The 12,970-nt window shown below is 36.7% G+C and overlaps 1 protein-coding gene across 4 annotated transcripts in view; it reads left to right on the top strand.

Annotated features, from left to right (window-relative positions):
* MAP2K4 (mitogen-activated protein kinase kinase 4) overlaps positions 1-12,970 on the top strand; it is a 111,803-nt gene that overhangs the window by 80,015 nt on the left and 18,818 nt on the right. For all 4 annotated transcript variants that reach the window (XR_009698598.1, XR_009698599.1, XM_061176852.1 and 1 more), the window contains 3 exons: positions 3,587-3,706; positions 6,113-6,164; positions 9,063-9,190. Coding sequence is in view for 2 of the 4 variants with exons in the window: in XM_061176852.1 (XP_061032835.1) it covers positions 3,587-3,706; positions 6,113-6,164; positions 9,063-9,190 (300 nt within the window). In the remaining 2 variants the exon portion in view is untranslated. The remainder of the gene's footprint in view (positions 1-3,586; positions 3,707-6,112; positions 6,165-9,062; positions 9,191-12,970) is intronic.

Below are 12,970 nucleotides of genomic sequence, written 5' to 3'. Positions count from 1 at the left end.
TGGTAGACAGGGAAAAAAGAGCTTGACAGTATTGAATAATGAAAGTGACTTTTAGCCTATAGCTTACATAAAGGCCAGACCTACTATTTATGTTATCAATACTGAGACTTAAAAGCACTTTTAAAATGTCTTTTAATATATACATTTTCAGAATTTAATAGCAAGGAATCCCTTATTTAAGATATCTTTTGAGGTTGGGGAAATTCTGGTGTAGGAAATACTGTTCTGAGTAATCTGTGACTATAGGAGTTCATCAGGTTATGTAAAAGACAGTGATATTAGCCGAATTTAGTCACCTCCTCCGTTTCCACCCCTACTTCTGCTCATGTTGTGCTTTCCCCTTCCTTCCCCGCCCCGGCAAGTTTTAAGTACAGCTTTATGGAGGTAAAATTGACAATCAACTGCACATATTTACAATATACAATTTGATATGTTGGAACAAATGTACACACCTGTGGGATTATCACCATAATCAAAGTCATGAACATACCCACCTCTCACGAGTTTCCTTGTGTCTCGTAGGTTATACACACCTCCTCTCTGCTGTCACCATCCTCAGGCAACTGCAGAGCTGCTTTCTGCCACTGTAGATGAGTTTGCTTTTTCTAGAATTTTATGTAAATGGAATCATACAGCATGTACCCCCTCCTTTTTTTTTTTGGTCGTCTTTTACTCAGCATAATTATTTTGCAGTTCAGTTTCTTTCAAAGAGTTCTATTCAGGTTATCTGTTTCTCCCTGAGTGATACTTGGTAGTTTGATTTTATTTTCAGAAATTTGTGCCTTTTATCTAAACTGTCAAATTAATTGGTATAAAGTTATTCATAGTAGCCCTATATTATCATCATAATATCTGTAGAATCTACAGTGATGTTACCTCCCTCTCTCTCTTATTCCTGATATAATTTGTATCTTCTCTATTTTTTCCTGATTAGTCTGGCTAGGCTAATTCGTTAGATGTATTCCTAGGTGCTTTTTTCTTTCTACTGTGAGTGGTGTCTTTTTAAACATTTTATTTTCTAAGTTGTTCCTGTTGGTATAAAAATTATGTTATTGGTTTTATCTGGTTGTTGTCTCTGAAACTCGTATCTTGATCTTAGTAGTTCAGTTTCATTATCCTCCACCTTCCTTTTCAGTAAATCCATATTCAGTAATTTTTATTTTTGTATTTCAGTTGTGTGGTTGTCCTGTCTTTTGCTTGAACATGAAAGTAATGTTGCTGTCACTGCTTTTGAGGCAGCTCAAACCATTCCTTTTTTTTTTTTTTTTTTTTTTTTTTAAACGCAGCTCATTGCTGTTGTCTATTCTCAGTTATGGCCAAAAGGAACTGCCAGAAGAAATACATTTACATTAGGTTATGTGCCTTAGAAACTACAAAGATTTCCCGCCCTGGAGCTAATTGCTCCTTTGTACCTGCCCTTCTCACCTCAGTTTACTTCTCACCTTTATTTCCCTTGTTCCCTTGTCTTTCCTTCTCTTTTGGTTGCTCTCCTATTTTTCCATCCTTTCCCTTTCTCCGCTCATTTTCTTAACTCTAGTTTGTAGCAGCCTCCAGGCACTTTACTTTGTGCTTTACGTATGTTAACTAGTTTGATCTTTATCATAGTGCATTGAGGATTGTGGGGCAATCCCATTTCACAGTTAGGAGTTGACGGGGCCCAAGCTTATGTAAGTGGAAAGTGGGAGAGCCTGGATGAGTAAGTCAGGCCTTCACACTCTAATCAATGATTGTCCCACTTTGCTATATTACTGAAGTTAAGTTCCTTCCTTGCTGTTTTTCTAAGTAGGTGAGTTAAATGTGCTATCCTTTTCTCTAATTAAAAAATTCTAGTAAATCTATTGAGATGGTGTCTTTAGATTGAAGTAAATTCAAGTGTGTGTTTTGGGTTAATAGTGTTAGTCGTTTTTGAAGGTTATTCTGCAAGAGCACCCAGAAAAAGAGACCTAAGAAGAAAGATTGGAATAACTATAAGTGAAAGTTTACTTTGTCAAATATGCTTTACAAATCAGCATTCTGTGAAGCCATGGAGCTACTTCAGCGGGCATAGATCTCTCGTATGATCAATCCAAGTCAGACGCTAGGGGAAGGAGGTTAGTGGTAGAAAATCTCTAAAGATATAGCTGGGGGCTTCCCTGGTGGCGCAGTGGTTGAGAATCCGCCTGCCAATGCAGGGGACACGGGTTCAGGCCCTGGTCTGGGAAGATCCCACATGCCGCGGAGCGACTAGGCCCGTGAGCCACAATTGCTGAGCCTGTGCGTCTGGAGCCTGTGCTCCGCAACAAGAGAGGCCGCGACAGTGAGAGGCCCGCGCACCGCGATGAAGAGTGGCCCCCGCTCTCCGCAACTGGATAAAGCCTTCACACAGAAACGAAGACCCAACACAGCCAAAAATAAATAAATAAATAATATTTTAAAATTAAAAAAATAAAAGTAAAGATATAGCTGGATCCATAAATTAGTAACCATATACAAAATTTTTTAAAGATAATTTTTGTCATGATCCCGATAGCTCTTTTCACTCTCACAAGGTACTTCATAGTCCTTGTTTATATGTGCACATACTTTTACAGCATTATAAACATGGAATCTGCTTATAGCCTGTGTTTTCTCATGCATACCTCATGAACTGTATAGTTTTCAGAATAATTTAATTTTAGGTAATCCTTTTAATAATGTACCATTTCTTCTTGTGAGATAGTTCAGAGGTTTTTAGTTTGTTTTTGTTTTTTTCTTTTTTTTTTTTTTTTTTTTGTAATTTATGAGCTGTTTGTTTAAGTTAGATTCCCAGTCATGGGATGACTCTATCAAAGGGTATAGGCACTTTTATTTCTCTTGTTTTATTGTCAAATTGCCTTCAAACTGGTTTAAAACACTCTATAATGCTGCCAATAGTTTTTGAATGATTTGATTTGATTATAGCCAGCATTTGTTCATTTAAGGAATGTTTATTGAGCCCCTGTCGTGGTGGACTGCATGTTCTAATAGGGAAGATCAATGAAAACCATAATAAATAAGTAAATTATATTTTATATTAGAAGATGATAAAGGCTCTACAGAGTAGAGCAGTTAAGGGGATGCTGAGAGGGGGATGACTTGCATTTTGAATTGGGCATTTTCAATGTTGGCCACTGAGAAGGTGGCATTTAAGCAAGGACTTTAAGCATTGGGTTTGCTTTATGTATTTTTTTTTCTTTTTTACTAATTTAAGAAGTTTATGTAGTTTCTCAAGAGGAGAGTACAGGAGTAATCTATTTCCTTTGTTAGTGAGAATGAACAGTTTCCCACATATTTTCTGTTTTTCTATTTAATCATGGCAAAGTTTGCAAATTTTTATAAAAGTCCAAAGGTTTTCTATGTAAGACTATGCCCATCCTTACAATTAAGAGTGGGGAAAATTGGGCAACTAAGTTTGTGTTTGAACATGAGGAGAATATTCTGTCCGGCGCTTTAATAAGGAACAAAAATTTTAAAAAAAAAAAGAAGAAGAAGATTGCTTCTTCTCTCATTGTATTTCTATTTCAAGTAAAGGAAAGGTGGTACTTAATGTTAAGATGTATAAGAATAACCGATATTTGTTTTTTTATAGGGTGACTGTTGGATCTGTATGGAACTCATGTCTACCTCGTTTGATAAGTTTTACAAATATGTATATAGTGTATTAGATGATGTTATTCCAGAAGAAATTTTAGGCAAAATCACTTTAGCAGTAAGTACTTGGTTTTCAAATTGTTCCTTGTATACGTACTTACATAAAGATGCTACTGGAGTTTGGAATGCACACATCTGAATGCCCTTCACAGAATGTTACTGACCTTCCTGGAAAGTCATTATAATAGGAAAAGAGACAAAAATCACTTCTGTGGGGTAATTAACACAACAAGTAGTAAGAACAATTTTCAAAATACTACATTGACACTTTTCATTTTCAAAAAGTACATATTGAAATCATACATTTCAATAATAAATACTACAGTATTCTTTCCATTAAAATCAGAGTGAACCATAATAGATTGTGCTGTAAATAAGGCTAGAAAAAGCAATTTTCTGCTCCTCTTTCCCTTGTTACTTTAACTGTATTTAAATAGGTTATGTTATCACAGTTCCCCTTAAATTAATCAGAATTGCAGCAGTCTCCTTGAAATCCCTTAATTGAAACTCTTGGACAAAGTATATTTCCTGTGGTTTAAGATTTGGGCTATTCTGTCTAAACTACTTAAATTGTTGACTAGCAATTTCAGTAACCAGCATTACTACTAATTTGGTCAAATCACTTTTACCATAGTACCAAAAAAGAAAAGAGGCACTGTTTTGCTTACATGTTTATAGTTTTGAAAATGAATTAATGATCATTTTCTTTCTTGTTCTTTTAGCTAACAAAGGTCATTCACAGTTTTTTCACAGAAAGAAAAACAAATTTTTTTGGTAGAGTAAAGTTAGTAAGTTTCTTAGAAACCCCTGAGAATCTGAACTAATGACATGACCTGGGTTAGTGGATGTGTAAACTAAATTTTATAGGAAGTTGTAAGATAGATATTCTGGTTGCATGTAATTTCCCCTTTCTTCACTGTATCCTCCACATCCAGTATAGTCTGCCTGTTAATTGTCAGTTTATCCTGTTTAATCATTAAGGGTCAATGTTAAAATATGTAGACAGTTTCTGAACTGTATTTTAGTTGTAAGAGATATGTGTGTATAACTGGGATTTAAAAAGTCAGATTAAACTCTAGTCATAATCTTAAGATTAATAGGTCTCATGTTAATATTTTAAATTATTTACCTGAATTAATGCTTAATTTAAATGTTTTATGAGCTGTTAAGATATACACCCTTTCATATAATTTTATAAAGAAGCTGTCTAGTATAAACAAGTTTTACTAGAAACTTGTTCATTATTCAGACAGGTGTATGAAATTTTATGTTGATCACTTTAGTCATCTCTCTTCAGTATACCAAACCTAGCTTTATCTTGGAACTTGTTACTATTCATGATAATTATAATGGAACAATAGTAGAATAATGATAATAGCTAATGGTTATTGAGTGTTTATTTGTGTCAGGCCAAGATCTCATGACATTTTATGTTCATAGCAACTCTCAATGGTAAATAGCGTAATCCCCTTTTTATTTACAGATGACAAATCTAAAGCATGGAGAGGTTAAGTAATTAATTTGCTTTGAAATTCATACATTTGTAAGTGTAAATGATTTAAGCCCAGGCAGCCTGATCCTAGAATCCAGCTGTTAACCACTGCACGACAGGATGATCATGAAGTTGGAAAACATAGATAAAATTATTTTATCCCATATTGCAATATATGTAATGTACACTAATAAATCATTTATTATATATTTGCCTGTGTTTCTAGACTTGGTGATCATCCTTTATATTAAGCGTAACATTTAAAATTACATTGTGTTAAATCCCTTCTTGCTAATTAATAACCCCATGAACAAGCCTGGCTGTTTGAAACATTGCGAGTTTGTGTTCTGCACCCAGCAGCTTGATGGCAGCGGAGACTTGACCTTTCTAATGGTAGGCCTGTGCTTCACTTCTCTATTAGTTTGCTGTTGTAGAAATTTTAATTCAAGTCTCTGTTTCCTCTATTCCTGGAGAAATCTTTGATTTCCTGATCATGAGCAGTGATCAAACAATAGGATAAATTCTGGCTCTGCAAAAATTACTTTGCAGGCTCCACACCCAGTGAGGGTGAATGATTGTGAGAAACTGAGAATTTGGAAAAACTTATTAAATTAGGGTTGATAATGGAACCAGACTGTTGGACCTTTTTGTACTAAATATATCTGTTCCTAAAAAGTTCGATGGTATGAGAAAGATAATACAACTTTTTAATGACTTATTTAAAAAATTGTAAGTTACCTGTTTGTTTTTTTAGCTGTCAGGGAAGGGCGTGTAAAGGCAACTGAGTTTTCAGATCTAAAATCATAATTTAGCATCTTCAGTTAACATAAAAAATGGACAGAATATTGAAATATTAAGCCTAAAAGAATGCAAAGAGCTACCCGAGCTGTTACTTTACGGTAAGCTATTGTGCTGTTTGATTAGAAGGAAATTGATTGCTTATCCCATCTGTCTCTGCTTTTTCCTCCCTAGACTGTGAAAGCACTAAACCACTTAAAAGAAAACTTGAAAATCATTCACAGAGGTGGGTATGAATTGTTTTTTTTTTTAGACTAGAAATTAACGTTTTTCCTTAATAGGAAAAAAAATTAAAAGTTACAGTGCATTGTATAACTTTTCCTAAAATACTTGTATTTTTAGCAAAACATACTATATGTACCCTAAAACTTTATTATTAATTTAGGATTTTTTTCCCTTTGGGATTCTATAAATTTCAGTCTAACTTATTAGAATGTTGGGGCTTAGTTGAAAAATAATCATTCATTTGCCTGATAGATAATTAATGTTTCTCTGTCTATACAAATAAGGCAGGAAGGTGAACCTGTGGACCGTCAAAGAAGGATCTGCAGGATAGCACCCTCGATCATTTTAAAGGCACGCTACTGTCCCTATCAAGTGTTTCTTCTTTACTTTGGAGGATATTTTTGTAAATTGAGAAAGATTCTTTAATTAGTATTTTACATTGAAATTCCTCTAAAGCATTTGTATTTGTGAAAACAGTGATCTTGGCCTTATTTAGACACAGGTCCAAATTCAAACATTTGGTGTCTGTCTTTTGGGAGACAGTGGGATTCCTGAATTTAATTCAGCAAATAGTTTAAGTAGTTGCTCTGTCTTATTACTATGCCAGACTCGGGGTAGCGAGGCAGTGGCTTTGAAGAGGCACAGTTCTGTACCCTCAGTAAATCTGTAGTGGACAAACCCAAGGTGACACATGGCAGTATGTGATTCAGCCTGACAACACAGGACAGCAAGGAAACAGTCGTATTCAGAGATGCGAAAAACCTTGAATTCTAAGGTTAAAGGGCTCTAAGGTTGTGATTAAAGAAATTAGTAATTAGAGCATTGATTTAAGTAATTTTTATTTGAGGTTGACCCTGGACCACTGAAATTAGTTAACCTCGAACATCAGAATATTTCATTTAATTTTGCCTGGCTTAATGCTTGTTAAAAATAATATTGGGTAGGTTTTTTATTTTCTCTTTTGGCCTAAAATCATGTAGGATTAGGTCCCTAAACAAAATTATTTCGTTCCTCTTGTACTTCATCTTGTTCTTGTTTTGGATTTTTTCCCTCCCTTTTTTTGGGCTATATTTGGTAATTATGGGAGTATTACCTTAGGGCATCTGACAATTACCTTAGGGATTCTCACCAATCACAATAAAGCACTAAGACATTGCCCAAGGTTAAATAAAAGGGAAAGGCTTCAAAAATAACTTTGGTTTTCCTGTGACTAAGTAAAATGATGAATTTATAGCAGTCTTTTTTACCAGCTAGGATCAGTTAGCTTTTTTTGCTGTAATTAGAGTGCTTTTGATTACAAGTAAGAGAAAATCCTGTTAACTGGCTTAAACTTCAAGGAAACTCATGATCTGTCGTAGTAAGTCCAAAGAGAGGGTGGCTCCAAGCACGATGTGATTAGGGTTCAGGCTCCCTTCTTCTGGCTCTGCTCCCCTTAACGTGTTGGCTCCATCCTCAGGGTAGTAACAACTAAAGCAGGTCCTGTGTCACGCCTAGCATAACAGCCTCTTGAAGAAGAAGCTGTCTCTTCTTGTGCGGCTGTCTTAGCAGCAGGGAGCTCTTCCTTACTTGTCTCTCACATTTTCTCTTGTCTGACTCATGCCCTTACCTAAACTAGTCCCTGGCAAGGAGCATGAGGCTACCCTGATAAGCTTAGACCAATCAGGACCCCGTGTTTGGAGGTGCGGATAGATGTACACAGAGGAGGATGGATCTCAGTAGAATGAAAGTTCCATTAGAAAGGATGATGGCATGGTTAGGAGTGGATGTTTGATAGGCAGTCAGCCGTGTCAGTGATGGTAAGCGTTCTTTTCTGGATTTTTTTGTAGGTCCCCTTCTGAGTTACAGACAGGTATTTTTGTATCCTATATTTATTTCTGTCCTTTTTATTCATGGAGCCATGACAGTGACAATGAAATGCTTCGAAGCATTGAGATAGGGACAGAGAATTAGTGAACAAGGGGAGAGAATTGTCCAGCTAGCTGATTTGCACACACTGGCAGTGAGTTAGTTGATGGTGAGTGAGGAGGAGGTGATAACCCAGGGAACAATGTGACAAGACTGTATAAAACCTGGAGAACCAAATGGAAAGGATTCAACTTTCTCAGGTGTGCGGGAAAGCACACACACTCTGAGAATGGTAAAAATGAATCTGGTTTCTCCAGGATGACTCTTAAAGAAGGTTGGTTGGGAGAAACTTGATGAAGCCATCTAAGATCAGAAAAATCTCTCAAGGAGAAATAATTATTAAGTGGATGCATTTACTGAGTACTAACAATGTTCAGTTTCTGTAATAGGTGTTTTCATTCCCACAATCCTATAAGTTAGGAATTATTACTTATATTTTGTAGATGAGGGAATTGTGGTTGCTAAGTGAAAGTTCAGGAACTTGCCCCAGGTCACATTGGGAATATCAGACCCAGGTCTTGAACCTTTGCTTTTCTGATCCCGAAGCTTGTGGTCTTTTAGATGTACTGGACTGGATACTTTCCTAAGTTAGATAAAGCTCTCCTTTAACTAAATTGTGAGTTTATAATTTGTATACTTTGCATTTAGTTGTATAATCTTTGACACGTATTGTAAAGTAGCTTAGTATACTCTTACAGATTAAATTCATCCTACATGTTTTGACTGTTAAGTAATGAATTTGAAACAAGTAAATTAGTGTGTCTCTTGATGAAAACAAAGAAAACTTTATAGAATGCCTAAATTTAATATGAGGAGTTTTTTGATAATGAGTTTTTAGCATTCAGAAAATTTTCTCATCTTCTTAGCTATCTGAATTTTAAGGACTTGATCACTTACGTTTTCTAAGGTTTTTCAGTATTTTTCCTTGAAATACTTTAGAATATAGCTCCTTTGATTGATTACTTGAACGTTGAATGACATCTGTGTCTTGCAGATATCAAACCTTCCAATATTCTTCTGGATAGAAGTGGAAATATTAAACTCTGCGACTTTGGCATCAGTGGACAGCTTGTGGACTCCATTGCCAAGACAAGAGATGCTGGGTGCAGACCATACATGGCAGTAAGTGCAAAGGCCAAACCTTGCTTGAGAGTCATTGCACAGAGAGCCTGTGCCCTTTGGTGCTCTACTACTAAGGAATCTGCTTTGGTCGTGCAGTTTCACCATACTAGAATATTCTCCTCTTCCACGAAGACCAAACTCAGTTCAAGCTCTTCTATGAAACTTGGCGAAATTATCCCAGTGAACTCCTGTTTCATTGTCTTACTGTATTCCTTTTACCTGGCACTTAGCATTTATGGTCTTTTCTGATTACTATTTTTTCATTATATTCTAGTTAGTTCTCAGAAGGCCTCTTTGTATCTCTAGACCCCCATATGCTGTCTTGACTGTAGGAGGTACTATTGTAATAGACATATTGATAATGTAAGTGGTGCTATTTCCAGTTAGAGAAGAATGGGAAGCCGAATTCCTCATAGAACTCAGTATGTCTCATAGCATGTTCAGAGGTAAGAGAAACTCACTGACACGTGCAAGGTAGAGGCATTAGTTATTTCCCAACCTGGAGTGTCATAATACCTGCTGATGCATAGGAAAGCTACTTATACTGATATGTTTATTTTGTAACCAGCCAAAATACTGATCTACCTCTTTTTTTTTTTTTTTTTTTTATTTATTTATTTTTGGCTGCGTTGGGTTTTCGTTGCTGCTCATGGTCTTCCTCTAGTTGCGGCGAGCGGGGGCTGCTCTTCGTTGCGGTGCACAGGCTTATCATTACAGTGGCTTCTCTTGTTGCGGAGCACGGGCTCTAGGTGTGCGGACTTCAGTAGTTGTGGCGCACGGGCTTAGTTGCTCCTCGGCATGTGGGATCTTCCCAGAACCAGGCTTGAACCCGTGTCCACTGTGTTGGTAGGCAGATTCTTAACCACTGCGCCACCAGGGAAGTCCCTACCTCTTTTTTGAATAGGTTTCAGATGGCACTCAAGGTACCATTCTGCAGGTAATTTTTGCCTTGGCATTCCTCATATTTATTGATCTTTCTCATATCTATCTACCTACCTACCTACCTTCCTATAATCATATTATATATATTTTGTTACTGTTCTCATGTTTATTTTTGTTGCTTTGCCTAGAACTATATCAATGTTGAATGACAGTATTGATGGTAGGATTCTTATGTTGCTTGACTTGAAAGCAGATGTCTTTTTCTGGTTTACTAAGTATATGTGTATATATCTGTGTGTGAGAATGTGTGTGTGAGAGAGAGAATAAGAATGAATCAAATGGCTATTAAATTTTATTAAATGCCTTTTTGGCATCATTCAGTGTATGATAAAATGTTTCTGTGCAGCTGTTGATATGACACATCATAGTAACATATATGTCCAGTGGTTGAACTGTTCTGGCATTCCAGAAATAATCCCTACATGGTTCATAGTTTATATGTTTAATATATTTTTACATGTACTATGTTAATATTTATGATTGCTACATAAAAATGTTTGAGATTGGTTTATAGTGTACATTGTAAAGGTTTTAGATGGGTTATGCAAGTTTTAAAAATCAAATTGGGAAAATTTTCATCTTTATTTTATTCATACAGTAAAAAAGTATTGATCACCTAATGATCAAAAACATAACTTTGGCCTCCTTGAGCTCAGAAAATTTTCCCCAGAGCTCAGAACAGTTGTGATAGTATAGTTTTCTGTTCTTTGAGGTTGAAATCCATCTTGGCCAGGAGTCTTTGGGGAAAGATACATAATTTTTTTTTTTTTTATGTGGACCATTTTTAAAGTCTTTATTGAATTTGTTACAATATTGCTTCTGTTTTATGTTCTGGGTGTTTGGCCGTGAGGCATGTGGGATCTTAGCTCCCCGACCAGGGATCGAACCCACACCCCCTGCATTGGAAGGTGAAGTCTTAACCACTGGACTGCCGGGGAAGTCCCCATAATTCTTTGAAAACTGTGAAATTTTACTGTTTCCCTAGCATCACACATATGCGTGGGTGGGTGTGCGTGTGCATGTGTATACATATACATACTTTCCTTTTCTTAGTTGTTTTAAGTGTTAGGTGTCAGAGCTGTTTACTGCAGCGTTTTAAGTACCAAGTATATGGTAGTTTTAAAATCTGTCCACTCTCTTTAATACACCTCCCTTCAAAAGGCGGTGGCTAAGTACAGCCTTGAGTGTGGACTGAACTTAGTCACTCACTTCTCATGAATAGCATGTGGCAGAAATGACAGTGCATCCCTCTGAGAGTAGGTCATAAAGAGGCATGTGGCTTCTTTCTTGTTTTCTTTCTTGGATTGCTCACTCTGGGGGAGGCCAGCTGCCATGTTGTGAAGACACTCAGGCAGCTTTACAGAGAGACTCATGTGGTGAGGAGCAGAGGCTTCCTACGGTACTGTCTGAGTGAGCTTGGTGACGAGACCTCCTGCCCCAGTGAGACCGACAGCCCTGGCTGACATCTCAGTTGAAGTCTCATGAGAGACCCTGAGTCATAACCAGCAACAAAAATGCTCCCTGGAGCCTGACTCACAGAAACCTGAAATAATAAATGTCTGTTGGTGTCAGCTGTTAAGTTTTGCGGTGCTTTGTTATACAAATAGCTAACCGGTACAAAGTGATTCCTGTTAATCTTTTTACTTAACTACTTGCTTTCAAAGCATTTTAGTCGGTACGTTTCTGCCTTTTAGGACATATTAAAATTCTTCTTTTAGCATGATAAATGGTCAATTAAAAAATGAAATATTGGAAAAGGTCTGTTCTGTATTATAATTATATTTGTTCAGCACTTTTTTTTTTAACTGTTTATTTTTTATTTTTTTTGGGTGGGGCTGTGCTGGGTCTTCGTTGCTGCGTGCAGGCTTTCTCTAGCTGCGGCAAGCGGGGGCTACTCTTCGTTGTGGCGCGTGGACCTCTCATCCCTGTGGCTTCTCTTGTTGCAGAGCATGGGTTCCAGGCGTGTGGGCTTCAGTAGTTGCAGCACATGGGCTCGGTAGTTGTGACGCACTGGCTTAGCTGCTCTGCGGCGTGTAGGATCTTCCCGGACCAGGGCTCGAACCCATGTCCCCTGCATAGGCAGGCGGGTTCTCAACCACTGCACCACCAGGGAGGTCCCTCTTCACTTTTTTGCCACTTTAATCTAAAAAATTGAGTTCAAAATTTGAAAACATTGAGATTGTCAATTTCTCCTTATTCCTTGGTTTTTATTTTATATACTTTAATACAAAGTAACTTGAGTTGTGTATTTATTATAAATTATATGTTTTGGATATAAAATTGTTTTATCTACTACTTTTTTGCTGTCTTTGTTAACGTTATAGACCCTATTCTCTAAGTTGATATTTTCCTCTTGTAGTTAATTTTAAAAAGCTTTTTGTTTTTCAACTCCGTACTTCTTTCTGGCTTAGATTTAGGATACAGGGTCTTTAATTAGTTTCATGGATCTTAAATCTCTACTCCTCTCGAAGAATACTTTGCAAAATATTAAAAATATTACACCTACAAATGAAGAACGAACATGTGTCAAAAATATATTTAACTCATTAATGAGAAAACTGGACAGACAGGTTAGTGAAACTGGCTCAAAGAACATTTGCATAATTCTGTATTTATAGTCACTAAAGAAGGAATATTGCAACAAGATGGCTACTCAAAGTATAAATTTGCTAATTATCGCCAGGTCAATAAAATAATAACTTTTGGGGTTGTTGGACAGAAATCATTTGCATCCCTACCTGACAAAAATCTGCAGGTTATTGTGTAACTTAAGTGTCTGGGCCCTAAAGGAACAAGTACACTTACACAGTCCTCGGGCAGGCTTGCCGGTGCTCCACT

This window comes from Eubalaena glacialis, chromosome 19, assembly GCF_028564815.1.
Source record: "Eubalaena glacialis isolate mEubGla1 chromosome 19, mEubGla1.1.hap2.+ XY, whole genome shotgun sequence".
Classification (NCBI taxonomy): domain Eukaryota; kingdom Metazoa; phylum Chordata; class Mammalia; order Artiodactyla; family Balaenidae; genus Eubalaena; species Eubalaena glacialis.
The sequence above is the reverse complement of the archived record's forward strand: the minus strand, read 5'-3'. Positions and strand labels throughout refer to the sequence as shown.